Source organism: Mustelus asterias, chromosome 5, assembly GCF_964213995.1.
Source record: "Mustelus asterias chromosome 5, sMusAst1.hap1.1, whole genome shotgun sequence".
Lineage (NCBI taxonomy): Eukaryota > Metazoa > Chordata > Chondrichthyes > Carcharhiniformes > Triakidae > Mustelus > Mustelus asterias.
In genome coordinates this window covers 1,986,441-2,010,093 of record NC_135805.1, presented here as the reverse complement: position 1 = coordinate 2,010,093, position 23,653 = coordinate 1,986,441, and the positions used below count along the sequence as shown (strand labels likewise).

General features: G+C 47.3%; 1 protein-coding gene across 1 annotated transcript in view; it reads left to right on the top strand.

The window, feature by feature from the left end:
* The window catches only part of LOC144493937 (dynein axonemal heavy chain 6-like), an 814,395-nt gene that overhangs the window by 757,832 nt on the left and 32,910 nt on the right, over nt 1–23,653 (top strand). The window contains exons 69-73 of the mRNA XM_078213513.1: nt 1,145–1,355; nt 10,353–10,455; nt 11,141–11,368; nt 16,006–16,203; nt 19,056–19,255. Coding sequence (XP_078069639.1) covers nt 1,145–1,355; nt 10,353–10,455; nt 11,141–11,368; nt 16,006–16,203; nt 19,056–19,255 — 940 coding nt within the window. The remainder of the gene's footprint in view (nt 1–1,144; nt 1,356–10,352; nt 10,456–11,140; nt 11,369–16,005; nt 16,204–19,055; nt 19,256–23,653) is intronic.

Genomic DNA, 23,653 nt, shown 5'->3' with positions numbered 1-23,653 from the left:
GTGTGTGAGGGAGGGGCGTGTGGAGAGAGGGATGGTATCAGTGTGTGAGGGAGGGGTTGTGGAGACAGCGATGGTATCAGTGTGTGAGGGAGGGGCGTGTGGAGAGAGGGATGGTGTCAGTGTGTGAGGGAGGGGCGTGTGGAGAGAGGGATGGTGTCAGTGTGTGAGGGAGGGGGGTGTATGGGGAGATGTGAATTATATTATTTGCCCGCTCTGTGCCTCTGGCTGTGTTTACCCCATTCTGAAATTGGGAGAGTTGAGTGCGAGGTTATGAATTGTGGAGGTTGTTTTTAAAGTGTTGAGATTGTGTTGTGTTGTGCTGTGTGTGTTCCTGGTGAGGATTGTCGAGCTGCACAGTGCAGTTATCATCAACAGAATATTATTGATGACTTTCTTGATAGTGAGATATTTTGGTATTGATTTTCTAAACTGTTTGCCTCCTCAGGAGGGTGGAAGCTGAACCAATGATGAGATTTGCAGCTACGTAAGATACTGAATCCTCTTCACATTCTAGAACATAGAACATAGAACATTACAGCGCAGAACAGGCCCTTCGGCCCACGATGTTGCACCGACCAGTTAAAAAAAAAAACTGTGGCCCTCCAACCTAAACCAATTTCTTTTCGTCCATGAACCTATCTACGGATCTCTTAAACGCCCCCAAACTAGGCGCATTTACTACTGATGCTGGCAGGGCATTCCAATCCCTCACCACCCTCTGGGTAAAGAACCTACCCCTGACATCGGTTCTATAACTACCCCCCCTCAATTTAAAGCCATGCCCCCTCGTGCTGGATTTCTCCATCAGAGGAAAAAGGCTATCACTATCCACCCTATCTAAACCTCTAATCATCTTATATGTTTCAATAAGATCCCCTCTTAGCCGCCGCCTTTCCAGCGAAAACAATCCCAAATCCCTCAGCCTCTCCTCATAGGATCTCCCCTCCATACCAGGCAACATCCTGGTAAACCTCCTCTGCACCCTCTCCAAAGCCTCCACATCCTTCCTGTAATGTGGGGACCAGAACTGCACACAGTACTCCAAGTGCGGCCGCACCAGAGTGGGTGGATTCTGTCTGTCTGTCTCCACACAGATGATACATATCGAAGATTGTGAAACTACGTTGATGTTATGTCTCCCCAGGTACCGATCCTGTCACCCAGGTGCTCCGGTTTGCGAAAGAATGTCGAGGAGGGACTGAGCACCTGGATATGGTGTCCCTGGGCCGGGGACAGGGACCCATTGCCGAGGATCTGATCCACAAAGCCCAGATCCACAAGGGACGATGGGTCTTCCTCCAGAACTGCCACCTGGCCGCTTACTTCATGCCAACTCTTCAAAACATTATACAATCGTGAGTCCATCTAACCTCACCCCAGCAGCTGGTGGGAGAGCAGATTGTGTCCGTGTATACCCCCTTATCAAACTACACCTGAGAGTATACCCCCTTATCAAACTACACCTGAGAGTATACCCCCTTATCAAACTACACCTGAGAGTATACCCCCTTATCAACCTATACCTGAGAGTATACCCCCTTATCGACCTATACCTGAGAGTATACCCCCTTATCGACCTATACCTGAGAGTATACCCCCTTATCGACCTATACCTGAGAGTATACCCCCTTATCGACCTATACCTGAGAGTATACCCCCTTATCGACCTATACCTGAGAGTATACCCCCTTATCGACCTATACCTGAGAGTATACCCCCTTATCGACCTATACCTGAGAGTATACCCCCTTATCGACCTATACCTGAGAGTATACCCCCTTATCGACCTATACCTGAGAGTATACCCCCTTATCGACCTATACCTGAGAGTATACCCCCTTATCGACCTATACCTGAGAGTATACCCCCTTATCGACCTATACCTGAGAGTATACCCCCTTATCGACCTATACCTGAGAGTATACCCCCTTATCGACCTACACCTCAGAGTATACCCCCTCTGAGAGTATACCCCCTTATCGACCTGCACCTGGGAGTATACCCCTCTGAGAGTGTATTCCCCTGAGAGTATACCCCCTTATCGACCTATACCTGAGAGTATACCCCCTTATCGACCTATACCTGAGAGTATACCCCCTCAGACCCCTTCGAGACAGGATTTATTCCCACTTGGAAATAAGTGGACGTATTAGTGAGAGGCAACATGGTTTTGTGAAGGGGAGGTCGTGTCTCACGAACTTGATCGAGTTTTTCGAGGAAGTGACGAAGATGATTGATGAGGGTAGGGCAGTGGATGTTGTCTACATGGACTTCAGTAAGGCCTTTGACAAGGTCCCTCATGGCAGACTGGTGCAGAAGGTGAAGTCACATGGGATCAGAGGTGAACTGGCAAGGTGGATACAGAACTGGCTCGGTCAAAGAACAGTAAGAGTTTTAACAATACCAGGTTAAAGTCCAAAGAAGACAGAGGGTAGCAGTGGAAAGATGCGTTTCTGAATGGAGGGCTGTGACAAGTGGTGTTCCTCAGGGATCAGTGCTGGGACCTTTGCTGTTTGTAATATATATATAAATGATTTGGAGGAAAATGTAACTGGATTGATTCGTAAGTTTGCGGACGACACTAAGGTTGGTGGATTTGCGGATAGCGATGAGGACCATCAGAGGAAACAGCAGGATATAGATCAGTTGGAGATTTGAGCGGAGAGATGGCAGATGGAGTTTAATCCGGACAAATGTGAGGTAATGCATTTTGGAAGGTCTAATACAGAGAGGAAATATACAGTAAATGGCAGAACCCTTAAGGGTATTGATAGGCAAAGGGATCTGGGTGTACAGGTACACAGGTCACTGAAAGTGGCAATGCAGGTGGAGAAGGTAGTCAAGAAGGCAGACAGCATGCTTGCCTTCATTGGCCGGGGTATTGAGTTTAAAAATTGGCAAGTCATGTTGCAGCTTTATAGAACCTTAGTTTGGGCCACACTTGGAATATAGTGTTCAATTCTGGTCGCCACACGACCAGGAGGATGTGGAAGCTTTGGAAAGGGTATAGAAAAGATTTACCAGGATGTTGCCTGGTATGGAGGGCATTAGCTATGAGGAGAGTTTGGAGAAACTTGGTTTGTTCTCACTGGAACGATGGAGGTTGAGGGGAGACCTGATAGAAGTCTACAAGATTATGAGAGGCATGGACAGAGTGGATAGTCAGAAGCTTTTTCCCAGGGTGGAAGAGTCAATTACTAGAGGGCATAGGTTTAAGGTGCGAGGGGCAAGGTTTAAAGGAGATGTACGAGGCAGATTTTTTACACAGAGAGTAGTGGTTGCCTGGAACCCGTTGCCGGGGGAGGTAGTGGAAGCGGATACGGTAGTGACTTTTAAGGGGCTTCTTGACAAGTACATGAATAGGATGGGAATAGAGGGACATGGTCCCCGGAAGGGTAGGGGGTTTTAGTTCAGTCGGGCAGCATGGTCGGTGCAGGCTTGGAGGGCCGAAGGGCCTGTTCCGGTGCTGTAATTTTCTTTGTTCTTTATCGGCCTACACCTGAGAGTAAACCCCCGAGAGTGTATTCCCCTGAGGGTATACACCCTGATCGACCTGGAGGTATATCCCCTCTGAGATTGTATCCCCCGAAGAGTATATCCCCTCTGAGAGGATACCCCTCTGAGAGTGTATCTCCCTCAGAGTATACCCCCTTATTGACCTAAACCTGAGAGTAGTGCCCCCTCTGAGAGTGTATCCCCTGAGAGTGTATCCTCCTCAGAGTATACATCCCCTGAGAGTATACACCTTCTGAAAGTATACCTCCCCTGAGAGTATACCCCCTTTGAGAGTGTATCTCCCTCTGAGAGTGTATCCCCCTCAGAATATACCTCCCCTGAGAGTATCCCACCTCTGAGACTGTATCCCCCAAAAGTATACCCTTTCTCAGGATATACCCCTCTTAGAGTATACCCACTCTGAGAGGATATCTTCCTTGACTGTATCACCCCTTAGAAACTACCTGACCTAACAGGATACCCTCCCTCAGCGTACACCCACCCTGATAGTATTCCTCCTTAGACTGTGTTACCACCAAGAGGATATACATCCCATCAGAGTACAGCCTACTACAATATTACAATAGTATGCTTCCCTGAGTGTTTCTCCCCAGAATGTACACCAGCCTTCAGAATATTTCCACCTAAGAGTATACCCCTCCGAATGTATACGTGCTGAGTGTACACTGCCCTTAAGGGTAAGTCACTGTGTGTACATCAGTTTTAGTAATGCACTATGAGAGTATGCCCTATAAGAGTACACCCCTCTAAGAGTATATCCACAGAGAGTATACCAACCTCTGAGTGTACACACTGAGTGTACACCAGCCTTAAGTGTATACCTCTGCTGAGAGTATATTTGACCCCAGGAGTATACCTGTCTAAGAGTATACTGCCTGGAGAGTATACTCACCTGAGAATATACAATTGAAAGTATACCACTCCAAGAGTAATCTCGAAGTGTATACACTTGCAAGAGTATGTGATGTTCAAGACCCGCTTGGCAGTATACCATGCTGAAATCCGATGCCCCAAGGGGTTTCACGGCCTTGTTATATAACAGCTCTGAGAGTATACCACCCATATACACTTTCCAAAGAAGAAAGATCCTGTAAGACGGTGCACCTTCCAAGGATAACTAAGGAAGTTCAGGGTGGTATCAAACTGAAAGAAAAGGTGGGTCATACTGCAAAGATAATTGGGAGAGTTTTAAAAACCAGGAAACAAAACCAAAACAATTCAAGAAGGAAAGGAATGGGACGAAAAGATGACTAATTCCCTGCACCTGATGGCTTGTATCCCAGCACGGGATGCTGGGTAATCCCGGCCTTTGTGGCCTGATAAACTGGACTGAGGGTTGGCTTCGAATCATAGATTCTGCGGCACGGAGACAGGCCCTTTGGCCCAAATGGGTAGCACAGTGGCAGAGTGGCACAGTGGTTCGCACTGCTGGCTCACAGCGCCAGGGAGCCGGATTCAATTCCCGGCTTGGGTCACTGTCTGTGCGGAGTCTGCACATTCTGCCCGTGTCTGCGTGGGTTTCTTCCGGGTGCTCCGGTTCCCTCCCACAGACCGAAAGACGTGCTGGTTAGGTACATTGACCATGCTAGATTCTCCCTCAGTGTGTCCGAACAGGCGCCAGAGGCGACTAGGGGATTTTCACAGTAACTTCATTGCAGTGTTAATGTAAGCCCACTTGTGACACTACTGAATAAACTTTAAACTTTAATTGATTCATGCTGACAAAAATGCCCATCAAAGCTAAGTCCGTGTGCCTGCATTTGGCCCATATCCCTCTAAACCTTTCAATCCATGTATCTGTCCAAATGCCTTTGAATGTTGTCAATGTCCCTGCCTCAACCACTTCCTCCGGCAACTCATTCCACACACGTACCACCCTCTGTGTAAAAATGTTGCTCCTCAGGTTCCCATTAATTCTTTCCCCACTTAACTTAAACCTGTGCCCTCTAGTTACAAAGAACAAAGAACACTACAGCACAGGGACAGGCCCTTCGGCCCTCCAAGCCTGTGCCGATCATGATACCTGCCTAAACTAAAACCGTCTGCACTTATGGATTCCGTATGCTTCCATTCCCATCCTGTTCATGTATTCATCTAATTGCCCCTTAAATGCCGCTATCGTACCCGCTCCCGCCCCCTCCCCGGGCAGCGCCTTCCAGACTTTCATCACCCTCTGTGTAAAAAACTTGCCTCGCACATCTCCTCTAAACTTTTCCCCACGCACCTTAAACCTGTGTCCCCTATACTTGGCTTTTCTACCCGAGGAAAGAGCATCTGACTATCTATTCTGTCCATGCTACTCATAATCTTGTAAACCTCTATCAGGTCACCCCTCAATCTCTGTCGTTCCAGTGAGAACAAACTGAGTTTATCCAACCTCTCCCCGTAGCTAATACCCGTCGGACCAGGCAACATCCTGGTAAACCTCTTCTGTACACTCTCCAAAACATCCACTTCCTTCTGGTAGTGAGGCGACCAGAATTGTGCACAATATTCTAAATGAGGCCTAACTAAGGTTCTGTACAGCTGCAGCATGACCTGCCAAGTTTTATACTCAATGCCCCCAATTCTTGATTCTCGATTCTCCAACCCAGGGAAAAAGACAGTGCATTTTCCTAACCACGCCTCTCATGATCTTATACACCTCTATAAGATCATCCCTCAGTCTCCTATGCTGCAAAGAAAAAAGTCCTTGCATATCTAATCTCTCTCTATACCAATGTCCTGTACAACTGCAACATAACTTCCCAACTTCTACACTCAATTCCCTGACTGATGAAGGCCAGCATGCCAAAAGCCTTCTTCACTGCCCTATCTACCTGTGACTCCACCTTTAGAGAACCGTGCACCTGAACTCCAAGGTCCCCTGTTCCATGATACGCCCTAAGGTCCTACCATTCACTGTGAAAGTCCTACCTTGATTTGACTTTCCAAAATGCAGCACCTCACACTTTTCTGTATTGAACTCCATTTGCCATTTCTCGGCCCACTTCCCCAGCTGATCAAGATCCTGCTGCAATTTTTGATAACCTTCCTCACTGCCTACACCTATTGGGCCAAAAGAGAAAGTGCTGGAAAATCTCAGCAGGTTTGGCAGCACCTGTAAGGAGAGAAAAGAGCTGACGTTTCGAGTCCAGATGACCCTTTGTCAAAGCGGCTTTGACATTTTCAGACTTTATTCCTGGAATTTTACCGTCTTGCCCGCCCAAGACTCCTAAGATCCCGTCCGTGTTTCCACTGGTGGGTAAAACTAGAATTAGGGGGCATAGCCTCAAAATAAGGGGAAGCAGATTTAGGACTGAGTTGAGGAGGAACTTCTTCACACAAAGGGTTGTGAATCTGTGGAATTCCCTGCCCAGTGAAGCAGTTGAGGCTCCCTCATTGAATGTTTTTAAGGCAAGGATAGATAAATTTTTGAACAGTAAAGGAATTAAGGGTTATGGTGAGTGGGCGGGTAAGTGGAGCTGAGTCCACAAAAAGATCAGCCATGATCTTATTGAATGGAGGAGCAGGCTCGAGGGGCCAGATGGCCGACTCCTGTTCCTAGTTCTTATGTTCCTATGACTCAGATTCAGCAAAAGTTCTAGGTAGCTCGGCAGAAGGAAATGTTGCTGTGGACAGTCGACAGGAAGTGGTTACTGTTGTACAAGATTTCCAGTGGACTTTACTCCAGGAGAGGATGAAGGACATTCATTCACAAACCTCCAACCTATTCCTGTAGCCAAGTCCAGCTTTAGTGAAACAAGCCAGCAAGTGTCCACAGACTCACCAGTGGTACTGTGCAGGTCACAGTGTAGTTGCAAAGCTCCTGAAAGACTGGTGTATAGTTGAGACATGAGTTTCATTATGTTTTTTCCCTTCAGCGAGATTAAAATTGATGGTGTAGAAGTGTTATAGAATGTTATAGTAAGCATCTTCCTATATTAATATATATACTGATGTCTTTAGCAGGTATGAGTACGCATGAGTGATGTCACAGGTACATAAGAACATAAGAACATAAGAAATAGGAGCAGGAGTAGGCCATGTGGCCCTTCGAGCCTGCCCCGCCATTCAACAAGATCATGGCTGAACTGAAGCGAATCAGTTCCACTTACCTGCCTGCTCCCCATAACCCCTAATTCCCTTATCGATCAGAAAACTATCTACCCGTGATTTAAACATATTCAATGAGGAAGCCTCCACCACTTCAATGGGCAGAGAATTCCAGAGGTCCACTACCCTCTGAGAGAAGAAGTTCCCCCTCAACTCTGTTCTGAACCGGCCCCCCCTTATTTTGAGGCTGTGCCCTCTAGTTCTGGTTTCCCTTCTAAGTGGAAAGAATCTCTCCACCTCTACCCTATCCAGCCCCTTCATTATCTTATATGTCTCTATAAGATCACCCCTCATCCTTCTAAACTCCAACGAGTACAGACCCAATCTGTTTAATCTCTCCTCATAAGCTACACCCCTCATCTCCAGTATCAACCTGGTGAACCTTCTTTGCACTCCCTCCAAGGCCAATATATCCTTTCGCAAATAAGGGGACCAAAACTGCACACAGTATTCCAGCTGCAGCCTCACCAGTGCCTTGTACAGTTGCAGCAAGACCTCCCTGCTTTTTTATTCTATCCCCCTCGCGATAAAGGCCAACATTCCATTCGCCTTCTTGATCACCTGCTGCACCTGCAGACTGAGTTTTTGCGATTCGTGCACAAGGACCCCCAGGTCCCTCTGCACAGTCGCACGATGTAATTTTTCTCCATTTAAATAATATTCCAATTTACTATTATTTCTTCCAAAGTGGATAACCTCACATTTGCTAACGTTATATTCCATCTGCCAGATCCTCGCCCACTCGCTCAGCCTATCCAAATCTCTCTGCAGACTTTCCGCGTCCTCCACGCAATTCGCTTTCCCACTCACCTTCGTGTCATCAGCAAACTTGAATACCCTACATTCAGTCCCCTCTTCCAGATCATCTATGTAAATGGTAAACAATTGAGGCCCCAGCACCGATCCCTACGGCACGCCACTGGTCACCAACTGCCAACCAGAAAAGCACCCATTTATCCCAACTCTCTGCTTCCTGTTAGATAGCCAATCCCCAATCCACGCCAACACCTTACCCCTAACTCCGTGTACCCCAATCTTCTGCAGCAACCTTTTGTGAGGCACCTTATCGAACGCCTTCTGGAAATCTAAAAACACCACATCCACCGGTTCCCCTCTGTCAACCGCACTAGTGACATCTTCATAAAAGTCCAGTAGATTCGTCAAACACGACTTTCCCTTCATGAATCCATGCTGCGTCTGCTTGATCGAACCATTCTTATTCAGGTGCTCTGTTATTTCCTCTTTAATAATGGACTCTAGCATCTTCCCAACTACGGACGTTAAGCTAACCGGCCTGTAGTTACCCGCCTTTTGTCTACTTCCTTTTTTAAACAGCGGCGTAACAGTAGCTGTTTTCCAGTCAGCCGGCACTACCCCAGAGTCCAGCGAATTTTGATAAATTACTACTAACGCATCTGCTATTACCTCAGCCATTTCTTTCAGTACCCTGGGATGCATTCCATCTGGGCCCGGGGACTTGTCTACCTTCAGTCCTATTAGTCTACCAAGCACCACCTCCTTAGTAACAGTAATTGTATTAAGGACCTCCCCTCCCACCTCCCCTCCTAACTGGTAGCTTGGGCATCACAGGTTTAGTCTCACCATGAGGGACCTGTGTAACTACCTGCCTCCAGTTCGAAGTCCATGCTGTACTGTATTTCACTACTTTCATAAGTGAAGAGATTGACTATCACAGCACGATTCTTTTTATGGCCAAGTTACCACATTCTGCTTGCTGCTTTTCAAGTTGGACAGTTGTGACATTCCCAAGAGATTTAAATAATTAATTCTTTTTTCTTAACTTATGAATTCTGAGGCCACATGTTGGGGCTCCGAGTGGGGAATTGAGTTTAGGGATATACATTCCTTCAACAGTGCCTCTGATACTGAATTAGGGAAAGGGTTATCAGGACTAGCTGTAGCCTGGAACTTTACAAGATTTAGCTCACCCTTGCAGACTTTGTGGAATCTGCATTCCAAGGGAGATTTAATTGATTCTTCTTCTGCTGCTGTAAGATTCTCTGATTTCAGCTTTCAAGTCTCTGGAGCATTTGCTGGTGGATTTTCTCTGTGCCTCCAGTTTCTGTTGGAAGCTTCTGAAGTTTTTTCTTCGTCTTCCAGCATCCCAAGCTTGTTTCAGAATTTTAACTGAAGGTTGAGGTCACAGAACGGTATCTCTTAATTAAGTCTTTGTAGTCTTCTGGAGATTAACTGGAAGACTTTACAAACAAGTAGCTTCTAATTACACATGTTCAGGAAAGGGTACGGGCTAGGAGTTATCCCCATGTTTAGGTATTTTCCCATCTCTGCTCAACACCACATTTACCCTGCGTTTGATTCTGTGCCTTGTTATATCACTGTGTCGGTGGTATTGTGCACCAGACCCTGAAACAACAAGGCGGCACAGTGGCACAATGGTTAACACTGCTGCCTCACAATGCCAGGGACCTGAGTTTGAGTCCCGGCTTAGGTCTGTGCGGAGTCTGCACGTTCTCCCCGTGTCTGCGTGGGTTTCCTCCGGGTGCTCCGGTTTCCTCCCACAGTCTGAAAGACGTGCTGGTTAGGGTGCATTGGCCATGCTAAATTCTCCCTCAGTGTATCTGAACAGGTGCCAGAGTGTGGCGACTAGGAGATTTTCACTGTAACTTCATTGCAGTGTTAATGTAAGCCTACTTGTGGCACTAATAAATAAACTTAAAACTTAAACTTTTAAAACATTGCATTTCTGTCACTCTTTCCAGATTCAGAAAACCGGAAGTGTACATCGATCCTAACTTCAGGCTGCTGCTGAGCTCCAAGTCTGACCATACATTTCCCATCTCCATTCTCCACCAAGGGGTGAAGGTAAGGTGACAGGTTACAGCCCCATGATATACACAACATTAATGTGCAATATCCTTGGACCGTTCCTTGGACTGTTCCTTGGACTGTTCCTTGGACTGTTCCTTGGACTGTTCCTTGGACTGTTCCTTGGACTGTTCATTGGATTGTTCCTTGGACTGTTCCTTGGACTGTTCCTTGGATTGTTCCTTGGACTGTTCCTTGGACTGTTCCTTGGACTGTTCCTTGGACTGTTCCTTGGATTGTTCCTTGGACTGTTCCTTGGACTGTTCCTTGGACTGTTCCTTGGACTGTTCATTGGATTTCTCCTCGGACTGTTTCTTGGACCGTTCCTCAGATTGCTCCTTGGACTGTTCCTGGATTGTTCCTGGTTGTTCCTGGACTGTCCCTTGGACTGTTCCTTGGACTGTTCCTTGGACTGTTCCTTGGATTGTTCCTTGGACTATTCCTTGGATTGTTCCTTGGACTATTCCTTGGATTTCTCCTCGGACTGTTTCTTGGACCGTTCCTCGGATTGCTCCTTGGAAGTGTGTGTGTAAACTCAGTAGAGAAAGGGCTCATCTGTGATGCTCCGCCCAATGCAATGTCCTGCCAGGGGTGAGCTGTGAATGCAAGATGAAACCGAGGCCTGGGGGTGTGGGTGGGTCGGGGATCAATGTGAAGAAATGTTCATTTGTCTCTCTGAAAGGTTGCTGTGGAGCCGCCCCAGGGGCTGAAGAACAAACTGCTGAGCAGCTTTGGAAGCGGTGGCTCAGGTGAAGTGACGGAAGGAATCTTCATGAAGGAGAGCACTGGGCTGAGTTGGAGGAGGTTGCTCTTTAGTCTGTGTTGCTTCAACGCCATTATCCAGGAAAGGAACAAGTACGGCGCTTTGGGTTGGAACATCCCGTACCAGTTCGCCTCTTCTGATCTGGAGGTACGTACATTCGAGTAAGAACAACTCCGACAGACGGACACATCATCAGCAGAAAGGTTAAAGTAGCATCGAAATAAAAATATATATAATTATATAAATACAGGAAGTCAGGAGATTGGACAGAAAGGATGACTGAAAAACTAATAAAGAGGGAAAGATTCAAGTACAAGAGAAAGCCAGCCAGATATATAAAAACAGACAGGAAAGTTAATTTATTAGTCACAAGTTATACTGCAACTGTACAGGACCTTGGTGAGAATACATTTGGAATATTGTGTGCAGTTCTGGTCACCTCACTATAAGAAGGATGTGGAAGCGCTGGAAAGAGTGCAGAGGAGATTTACCAGGATGCTGCCTGGTTTGGAGGGTAGGTCTTATGAGGAAACGTTGAGGGAGCTCGGTCTGTTCTCTCTGGAGCGGAGGAGGCTGAGGGGAGACTTAATAGAGGTTTATAAAATGATGAAGGGGATAGATAGAGTGAACGTTCAAAGTCTATTTCCTCGGGTGGATGGAGCTATTACAAGGAGGCATAATTATAGGGTTCATGGTGGGAGATATAGGAAGGATATCAGAGGTAGGTTCTTTACGCAGAGAGTGGTTGGGGTGTGGAATGGACTGCCTGCAGTGATAGTGGAGTCAGACACTTTAGGAACATTTAAGCGGTTATTGGATAGGCACATGGAGCACACCAGGATGATAGGGAGTGGGATAGCTTGATCTTGGTTTCAGATAAAGCTCGGCACAACATCGTGGGCTGAAGGGCCTGTTCTGTGCTGTACTGTTCTATGTTCTATGTCCTTAAGTAGGCTTACATTAACACTGCAATTAAGTTACTGTGAAAATCCCCTGGTCTCCCCACTCAGGTGCCCTGTTTGGGTACCCTAAGGGAGTTTTAACACCGAACCAGTACGTCTTTCGGACTGTGGGAGGAAACTGGAGCACCCGGAAGAAACTCACGCAGACGCGGGGAGAACGTGCAAACTCTGCACAGACAGTGACCCAAGCCGGGAATCAAACCTGAGTCCCTGGAGCTGAGAGAGCAGCAATGCTAACCACTGTGCCACCATGCCACCCTAAGAATTTCCCTAAATATTTAAACAAGAAATCATTTGACAGTATGAGTGTTGATCCTGTAGAAAGTGAATGTGGAGAATTGATAATGGATAACGAGGAGATGGCGGATGAATTGAACAGGTATTTTCCATCAGTCTTCAGTATAGGACAGAAGTAGCATCCCAGAAACATCTAAAAATCAGCAAGTGGAAGGAAGGGAGGGACTCAGGAAAATTACAATCACCGGGGAAACGGTATTGAGCAAATTGTTGGTCCCGAGGTCCTGGTGGATTTCATCCCAGGGTCCTAAAAGAAGTGTTTAGTGAGACAGTTGATGTATTGGTTTTCATTTTTAGAAACTCCCCAGATTCAGGGAAGATCCCATTAGATTGGAAGATAGCAAAAGTAACTCCATTGTTCAAAAAGGGAGGGAGATAAAGAGGGGGAAATTTCAGGCAGTGAGATAAACATCTCTCATTGGGAAAATGTGAGAAGCCGCTCTTAATAAAGTTATAACAGAACAAAAAAAACAGACCTGATACAAAGGTCTGAGGTCACGTACCAACCGACTCTGAACGGTATGCTTTGTCTGCATAGCGCGCAAAAGGCACGACTTTTCACTGTATCCCAATACATGTGACAAGAATAAATCAAATCAAATCAAAGACAGACACACACACACACACTCACACACACATACAGACACAATCTGTGATGGATCAGTGTAAAGGGAGCTTTACTCCGCATCTAACCCGTGCTGTCCCTGTCATGGGAGTGTTTGATGGGGGACAGTGTAGAGGGAGCTTTACTCCGCATCTAACCCGTGCTGTCCCTGTCATGGGAGTGTTTGATGAGGAGGAGATTGGTGAAGCATTGAACCAATATTTCTCTTCGGTGTTCACGCAAGGGGACATGAATATAGCTGAGGAGGACACTGGGTTGCAAGGGAGTAGAATAGACAGTATTACAGTTGATAAGGAGGATGTGCAGGATATTCTGGAGGGTCTGAAAATAGATAAATCCCCTGGTCCGGATGGGATTTATCCAAGGATTCTCTGGGAGGCAAGAGAAGTGATTGCAGAGCCTCTGGCTCTGATCTTCAGGTCGTCGTTGGCCTCTGGTATAGTACCAGAAGATTGGAGGTTAGCGAATGTTGTCCCATTGTTTAAGAAGGGGAACAGAGACTTCCCCGGGAATTATAGACCGGTGAGTCTCACTTCTGTTGTCGGCAAGATGTTGGAAAAAATTATAAGGGATAGGATTTATAGTTATTTGGAGAGTAATGAATTGATAGGTGATAGTCAGCATGGTTTTGTGGCAGGTAGGTCGTGCCTTACTAACCTTATTGAGTTTTTTGAGAAAGTGACCAAGGAGGTGGATGGGGGCAAGGCAGTGGACGTGGTATATATGGATTTTAGTAAGGCGTTTGATAAGGTTCACCATGGTAGGCTTCTGCAGAAAATGCAGATGTATGGGATTGGGGGTGATCTAGGAAATTGGATCAGGAATTGGCTAGCGGATAGGAAACAGAGGGTGGTGGTTGATAGTAAATATTCATCATGGAGTGCGGTTACAAGTGGTGTACCTCAGGGATCTGTTTTGGGGCCACTGCTGTTTGTAATATTTATTAATGATCTGGATGAGGGTATAGTTGGGTGGATTAGCAAATTTGCTGATGACACCAAAGTCGGTGGTGTGGTAGACAGTGAGGAAGGGTGTCGTAGTTTGCAGGAAGACTTAGACAGGTTGCAAAGTTGGGCCGAGAGGTGGCGGATGGAGTTTAATGCGGAGAAGTGTGAGGTAATTCACTTTGGTAGGAATAACAGATGTGTTGAGTATAGGGCTAACGGGAGGACTTTGAATAGTGTGGAGGAGCAGAGGGATCTAGGTGTATGTGTGCATAGATCCCTGAAAGTTGGGAATCAAGTAGATAAGGTTGTTAAGAAGGCATATGGTGTCTTGGCGTTTATTGGTAGGGGGATTGAATTTAGGAGTCGTAGCGTTATGTTGCAACTGTACACAACTCTGGTGCGGCCGCACTTGGAGTACTGTGTGCAGTTCTGGTCCCCACATTACAGGAAGGATGTGGAGGCTTTGGAGAGGGTGCAGAGGAGGTTTACCAGGATGTTGCCTGGTATGGAGGGGAGATCCTATGAGGAGAGGCTGAGGGATTTGGGATTGTTTTCGCTGGAAAGGCGGCGGCTAAGAGGGGATCTTATTGAAACATATAAGATGATTAGAGGTTTAGATAGGGTGGATAGTGATAGCCTTTTTCCTCTGATGGAGAAATCCAGCACGAGGGGGCATGGCTTTAAATTGAGGGGGGGTAGTTATAGAACCGATGTCAGGGGTAGGTTCTTTACCCAGAGGGTGGTGAGGGATTGGAATGCCCTGCCAGCATCAGTAGTAAATGCGCCTAGTTTGGGGGCGTTTAAGAGATCCGTAGATAGGTTCATGGACGAAAAGAAATTGGTTTAGGTTGGAGGGTCACAGTTTTTTTTTTAACTGGTCGGTGCAACATCGTGGGCCGAAGGGCCTGTTCTGCGCTGTAATGTTCTATGTTCTATGTTCTATGATGGGAACAGTGTAGAGGGAGCTTTACTCTGTATCTAACCCCATGCTGTACCTGTCCTGGGAGTGTTTGATGGGGACAGTGTTGAGGGAGCCTGCTCTGTATCTAACCCCGTGTTGTACCTGTCCTGGGAGTGTTTGATGGGGACAGTGTAGAGGGAGCTTTACTCTGTATCTAACCCTGTGTTGTACCTGTCCTGGGAGTGTTTGATGGGGGACAGTGTAGAGGGAGCTTTACTCTGTATCTAACCCCGTGCTGTCCCTGTCCTGGGAGTGTTTGATGGGGACAGTGTAGAGGGAGCTTTACTCTGTATCTAACCCCGTGCTGTTCCTGTCCTGGGAGTGTTTGATGGGGACAGTGTAGAGGGAGCTTTACCCTGTATCTAACCCCGTGCTGTACCTGTCCTGGGAGTGTTTGATGGGGGACAGTGTAGAGGGAGCTTTACTCTGTATCTAACCCCGTGCTGTACCTGTCCTGGGAGTGTTTGATGGGGACAGTGTAAAGGGAGCTTTACTCTGTATCTAACCCCGTGTTGTACCTGTCCTGGGAGCGTTTGATGGGGACAGTGTAGAGGGAGCTTTACTCTGTATCTAACTCCGTGCTGTACCTGTCCTGGGAGTGTTTGATGGGGACAGTGTAGAGGGAGCTTTACTCTGTATCTAACCCCGTGTTGTACCTGTCCTGGGAGCGTTTGATGGGGACAGTGTAGAGGGGCTGGGGAATGGTGTTGGCACGCTGAGGGGAAATGGTGGGGTTGGTGGTGGGGGTCAGGGTGAGGGGTTAATTCTGAGGTCAGAGGGCAGCCAGCTTTTCCTTGCACACAGGCTGATCTGCAGCTGGAGCCAGTTGTGTGAAATGGGAGCAGGTTCCAGAAGACTGAAAGTTAGTGAAGATTGTGAGATGGCTGTTCCTGCCAGTGATATTGTTGAAGGTCCATCGTTAAGATGCTGCTTCTGCTGCAATGACAGTTTTGTGATCTCTGCTGGCCTCCTGGCTCTGTTTCTGATTCTAGGTGGCTATTCAGAACCTGGAGATGCTCATTCGTAACGAGGTGGAAATTCCGTGGACAGCGTTACGCTACCTGACGGGAGAGGTGGTGTACGGGGGCCGCGTTACTGACGGCTGGGACAGGCGATGTCTCAACAGCACACTCAACTGGTTTTACCGGCCAGAGGTTCTGGAGGAAGGCTTCAGTTTCTCCACTGACGGGGTGAGTCAGCCCGTGTGATAAATCCTCTCTGTTAACCTGTCGCAATCCCCTCCATCCAGCAGCACGGGGGAGACCCAGCACCCTCCCCACTCCATGGAGGCCTGACTATAGCACTTTAGAAGAATGAGCGATGATCTCAGTGAAACCTCCAGGATTCTGAAGGGGTTTGATGGGGTAATCATAGAAATCATAGAAACCCTACAGTACAGAAAGAGGCCATTCGGCCCATCGAGTCTGCACCGACCACAATCCCACCCAGGCCCTACCCCCATATGTCTATATATTTACCCACTAATCCCTCTAACCTACACATCCCAGGACACTAAGGGGCAATTTTTAGCATGGCCAATCAACCTAACCCGCACATCTTTGGACTGTGTGAGAAAACCGGAGCACCCGGAGGAAACCCACGCAGGCACGAGGAGAATGTGCAAACTCCACACAGACAGTGACCCAAGCCGGGAATCGAACCCAGGTCCCTGGAGCTGTGAAGCAGCAGTGCTAACCACTGTGCCACCGTGCCACCCGGTAGATGCTGAGAGATTGTTTCCGCTGGCGGGAATCTAAAACACGGGGGCACAGTCTCAGGATAAGGGGCCAATCATTAGGGACTGAGATGGGGAGAAATCTCTTCACTCAGAGAATTGTGGATCTTTGGAATTCCCCATCCCAGGTGCTTCAGGATGCTGCATCGTTGAATAGATTTAAGCCTGCGATTGGGCTGGGATTCTCCAATCCTGCTGGGACTGTCTGGGACACGGCACCACGATGGGGCTGAAAAATCCCGAGCCTGGTCTTCCGAGAAACTGGGGGAGCTGGGAAGCGGGTCGGAAAATGTAGCTGAAGCCCAAGATCGATCCTGAATACCGGAGCAGGCTCGCTGGGTCATGTGATCATTCCAGAATACCGGAGCAGACTCGCTGGGTCATGTGATCACTCCGGAATACCGGAGCAGGCTCGCTGGGTCATGTGATCAGCCCGGAATACCGGAGCAGGCTCGCTGGGTCATGTGATCACTCCGGAATACCGGAGCATGCTCACTGGGTCATGTGATCACTCCGGAATACCGGAGCAGAGTCGCTGGGTCATGTGATCACTCCGGAATACCGGAGCACGCTCACTGGGTCATGTGATCACTCCGGAATACCGGAGCAGAGTCGCTGGGTCATGTGATCACTCCGGAATACCGGAGCAGGCTCGCTGGGTCATGTGATCAGCCCGGAATACCGGAGCAGACTCGCTGGGTCATGTGATCACTCCGGAATACCGGAGCAGGCTCGCTGGGTCATGTGATCACTCCGGAATACCGGAGCAGACTCACTGGGTCATGTGATCACTCCGGAATACCGGAGCAGGCTCGCTGGGTCATGTGATCACTCCGGAATACCGGAGCAGAGTCGCTGGGTCATGTGATCACTCCGGAATACCGGAGCAGGCTCGCTGGGTCATGTGATCACTCCGGAATACCGGAGCAGGCTCGCTGGGTCATGTGATCACTCCGGAATACCGGAGCAGACTCACTGGGTCATGTGATCACTCCGGAATACCGGAGCAGGCTCGCTGGGTCATGTGATCACTCCGGAATACCGGAGCAGGCTCGCTGGGTCATGTGATCACTCCGGAATACCGGAGCAGACTCACTGGGTCATGTGATTACTCCGGAATACCGGAGCAGACTCACTGGGTCATGTGATCACTCCGGAATACCGGAGCAGGCTCGCTGGGTCATGTGATCAAAAAGCAGTCAGACGTTTGAAACACTCTGTGTTTCTCTCTTCACAGCTACTGACAGATCCGCTGAGATTTTCCAGTCTTTGTTGCATTGAGTAGACTTGGTATTCCCTCGAAAGATGAAGGAGAGATCTAATTGTTTAACAGGGAGCCATGGTACAGTGGTATTGTCACTGCACTAGTAATCCAGAGACCCAGAACAAGATCTGAGGAGCCAGGTTCAAATCCTGCCACAGCCGACGGTGAAATCTGAATTCAATAAATATCTAGAATTAAACACCGAATGGCACCATTGACAATTGTTGGAAAAACCCATCTGGTTCACCAATGTCCTTCAGGGAAGGAAATCTGCTGTCCTTACCTGGTCTGGCCTACATGTGACTCCAGAGCCACAGCAATGTGGTTGACTCTCAACTACCCTCTGAAATGGCCGAGTGAGACACTCAATTCAAACAAAATTAGGGATTTAGGGAATAAATATTGACCCAACCAGTGACATCCACAGGGCTGCCCTGTGGCACAGTGGTTAGCACTGCTGCCTCACAGCACCAGGGTCATGAGTTCAATTCCAGGCTTGGGTCACTGTCTGTGTGGAGTCTGCACGTTCTCCCCGTGCCTGCGTGGGTTTCCTCCGGGTGCTCCGGTTTCCTCCCACATTCTGAAAATCGTGCTGGTTAGGTGAATTGGCCGTGCTAAATTCTCCCTCAGTGTACCCGAACAGGCGCCGGAGTGTGGCGACTAGGGATTTTCACAGTAACTTCATTACAGTGTTAATGTAAGCCTACTTGTGACTAATAAATAAACTTTAACTTTAATATTGGGATTGATGGAGTAGATGGGAACAGTTTCCACTGTGGGGTTCTGGGCAGAACCTTAAAACTAGAGCAAAGACATTCAGAAAGTGATGTCAGGAAGCGTTTTTCACACAAAGGTCGAGGAAATGTGGAAATTCCCTCGGCACAAAAAGCTGCTGAGGTTGAAAGTTTCAAACTGAGGCAAATTGATTTTGAATAAAAGTTATAAAGCCCAGCCCAGTCGAAGGGATGGAGGGGAGAGGTCAGCTAGAATCTAACTGAATGATGGAGCCGCTGGATGTTAATACCTTTACTCCACATCATTAGGTTTACAGTATGATCTCGGAGAAAATGGACTTGCTGCAATGTATAAATCACATTGAAACACTGCCAGACACTGACTCTCCAGATATCTTCGGAATGCATCCCAACACTCAGAAAGCTTACCTAGAAAGCCAGGCCAGTGAGTTCATGGACACCATCGAGGGCATCGAACCCCACCTGAGTGCGGGGCTGCAGTCAATCAGGTCAGTCCAGCATCCAGCAGCAGCCCAGGCAGGAGCGAGGGGCCCAGTGGACATACAGCATCAGAGATTATCAGCGCAGCTCCCACCGTGATCTGCCAATGAAACTGAATTCAATAGACGCCCAATATCCCAGGACTGCAGTGAAAGCTAACGGATTAGCTCATTCCCAAACTCCTTTGGGGAATAGAACATAGAACAGTACAGCACAGAACAGGCCCTTCGGCCCACGATGTTGTGCCGAGCTTCATCTGAAACCAAGATCAAGCTATCCCACTCCCTATCATCCTGGTGCGCTCCATGTGCCTATCCAATAACCGCTTAAATGTTCCTAAAGTGTCTGACTCCACTATCACTGCAGGCAGTCCATTCCACACCCCAGCTACTCTCTGCGTAAAGAACCTACCTCTGATATCCTTCCTGTATCTCCCACCATGAACCCTATAGTTATGCCCCCTTGTAATAGCTCCATCCACCCGAGGAAATAGTCTTTGAACGTTCACTCTATCTATCCCCTTCATCATTTTATAAACCTCTATTAAGTCTCCCCTCAGCCTCCTCCGCTCCAGAGAGAACAGCCCTAGCTCCCTCAACCTTTCCTCATAAGACCTACCCTCCAAACCAGGCAGCATCCTGGTAAATCTCCTCTGCACTCTTTCCAGCGCTTCCACATCCTTCTTATAGTGAGGTGACCAGAACTGCACACAATATTCCAAATCTGGTCTCACCAAGGTCCTGTACAGTTGCAGCATAACCCCACGGCTCTTAAACTCCAACCCCCTGTTAATAAAAGCTAACACACTATAGGCCTTCTTCACAGCTCTATCCACTTGAGTGGCAACCTTTAGAGATCTGTGGATATGGACCCCAAGATCTCTCTGTTCCTCCACAGTCTTCAGAACCCTACCTTTGACCCTGTAATCCACATTTAAATTAGTCCTACCAAAATGAATCACCTCACATTTATCAGGGTTAAACTCCATCTGCCATTTTTCAGCCCAGCTTTGCATCCTAACATTCACCATCACCAGCCCTAGGCCGACAACAGGTTCCCTCACAAATGATGTGGTTGAATTTTATTAGCCTCAGAATAACCAGAGAAACAATTTCACCTTGATAGAGTCATAGAGGTTTACAATATGGAAACAGGCCCTACGGCCCAACTTGTCCATGCTGCCCCTTTTTTTAAAAAACCCCTAAGCTAATCCCAATTGCCCGCATTTGGCCCATATCCCTCTGCACCCATCATACCCATGTAACTATCTAAATGCTTTTTAAAAGATAAAATTGTACCCGCCTCTACTACTACCTCTGGCAGCTTGTTCCAGACACTCACCACCCTCTGTCTGAAAAAATTGCCCCTCTGGACACTTTTGTATCTCTCCCCTCTCACCTTAAACCTATGTCCTCTAGTTTTAGACTCCCCTACCTTTGGGAAAAGATATTGACTATCTACCTTGTCTATGCCCTTCATTATTTTATAGACCTCTATAAGGTCACCCCTCAGCCTCCTACGCTCCAGAGAAAAAAGTCCCAGTCTATTCAGCCTCTCCTTATAACTCAAACCATCGAGTCCCGGTAGCATCCTAGTAAAACTTTCCTGCGCTCTTTCTAGTTTAATAATATCCTTTCTATAATAGGGTGACCAGAACTGCACACAGTATTCCAAGTGTGGCAATGTCTTGTACAACTTCAACAAGACGTCCCAACTCCTGTATTCAATGTTCTGACCAATGAAACCCAAGCATGCCGAATGCCTTCTTCACCACTCTGTCCACCTGTGACTCCACTATCAAGGAGCTATGAACATGTACCCCTAGATCTCTTTGTTCTGTAACTCTCCCCAACGCCCAACCATTAACTGAGTAAGTCCTGCCCTGGTTCAATCTACCAAAATGCATCACCTCGCATTTGTCTAAATTAAACTCCATTTGCCATTCATCAGCCCACTGGCCCAATTGATCAAGATCCCGTTGCAATTGGAGATAACTTTCTTCACTGTCCACTATGCCACCAATCTTGGTGTCATCTGCAAACTTACTAACCATGCCTCCTATATTCTCATCCAAATCATTAATATAAATGACAAATAACGGTGGACCCAGCACTGATCCCTGAGGCACACCGCTGGTCACAGGCCTCCAGTTTGAAAAACACCCTCCACAACCACCCTCTGTCAAGAAGCCAATTTTGTATCCATTTAGATACCTCACCCTGGATTCCGTGAGATTTAACCTTATGCAAAAACCTACCATGTGGTACCTTGTCAAAGGCCTTGCTAAAGTCCATGTAGACAACATCAACTGCCCTGCCCTCATCTACCTTCTTGAAGCTCCTTCAAAAAACTCAATCAATTTTGTGAGACATGATTTTCCACTCACAAAGTCCTTGCATCTCTAAATGTCTGTAGATCCTGCTCTCAAAATACCTTCCAACAATTTACCCACCACAGATGTGAGGCTCACTGGCCTGTAGTTCCCAGGCTTTTCCCTGCAGCCCTTTTTAAACAAAGGCACAACATTTGCCACTCTCCAATCTTCAGGCACCTCACCCGTGACTATCGATGATTCAAATATCTCGGCTAGGGGACCCGCAATTACCTCCCTAGCCTCCCACAATGTCCTGGGATATACTTCATCAGGTCCTGGGGATTTATCTACCTTGATGCACTTTAAGACTTCCAGCACCTCCTTCTCTGTAATATGTACACTCCTCAAGACATCATTATTTATTTCCCCAAGTTCCCGAACATCCATGCTTTTCTCAACAGTAAATACTGATGAGAAATATTCATTTAGGATCTCAGCCATCTCTTGTGGATCCGCACATAGATGACCTTGTTGATCCTTAAGAGGCCGTACTCTCTCCCTAGTTACTCTTTTGCCCTTTATGTATTTGTAGAAGCTCTTTGGATTCTCCTTTGCCTTATCTGCCAAAACAATTTTGTGTCCCCTTTTTGCCCTCCTGATTTCTCTCTTAACTCTACTCCTACACCCTCTATACTCTTCAAGAGATTCACTTGATCCCAGCTGCCTATGCATGTCATGTGCCTCTTTCTTCTTCTTGACCAGGGCCTCAATATCCCGAGTCATCCAGAGTTCCCGACTTCTGCCAGCCTTGCCCTTCACTCTAAGAGGAATGTGCTTACCCTGAACCCTGGTTAACACACTTTTGAAAGCCTCCCACTTGCCAGATGTCCCTTTGCCTTCCCACAGACTCCCCCAATTAACTTTTGAAAGTTCCTGCCTGATACCATCAAAATTGGCCTTGCCCCAATTTAGAATATTAACTTTTGGGACAGACCTATCATTCTCCATAGCTATCTTAAAACTAATAGAGTTATGGTCACTGGTCCCAAAGTGATCCCTCACTAACACTTCTGACACCTGCCCTTCCTTATTTCCCAAGAGGAGGTCAGGTTTTGCCCCCTGTCTAGTCGGGCCATCCACATACTGAATGAGAAATTCCTCCTGAATACACTCAACAAATTTCTCTCCATCCAACCCTCTAATACTATGGCTGTCCCAGTCAGTGTTGGGAAAATTAAAATCTCCGACTGTTACCACCCTATTTTTCTTGGAGCTATCTGTAATCTCCTTACATATTTGCTCCTCAATTTCCCGCTGACTATTTGGGGGTCTATAGTACAACCCTATCAAAGTTCATCCCAGGAATAACTGGATAATGCCGGGGTGGAGAACAGCGGAAGCCAAATCAATCAGCCAGGCAGAGCATTGCTGACCGTTAACCAGTGACTAGTTACTGTAAACCACTGCTCTAGTTATTATTAACCAGTGTTCTAATTAGTGTCAACCAGTGCTCTAGTTATTGTTAACCAGTGCTCCAGTTACTGGCCGTTAACCAGTGTTCCAGTAAATGTTAACCAGTGCTCCAGTTACTGTTAACCAGTGCTCCAGTTACTGGTCATTAACCAGTGCTCCAGTTACTGTTAACCAGTGCCCAGTTACTGACCATTAATCAGCACTCTAGTTACTCACCATTAACCAGTGCTCTAGTTATTGTTAACCAGTGCATTATTTACTGACCATTAACCAGTACTCTAGTTAATGTTAACCAGTGCTCTAGATACTGTTAACCAGTGCTCCAGTTACTGGCCATTAACCAGTGCTCCAGTAACTGTTAACCAGTGCTCCAGTTACTGTTAGCCTATGTTCCAGGTACTGTCCATTAACCAGCGTTGTAGTTACTGACCATTAACCAGCGTTCCAGTTACTGACCGTTAACCAGTGAATGTGATTGGGTTGGGTGGTATATTTGGGTTGGGGAGAGTTATCGGCGACAAAATGTGGACATTAACCAGCACCCCCTTACTGGAGGGAGGGTTTCTGATATCTGGACCATTGGGGTCTCTTCCAGGGCAGTTGGACCTGTACAAAAAGG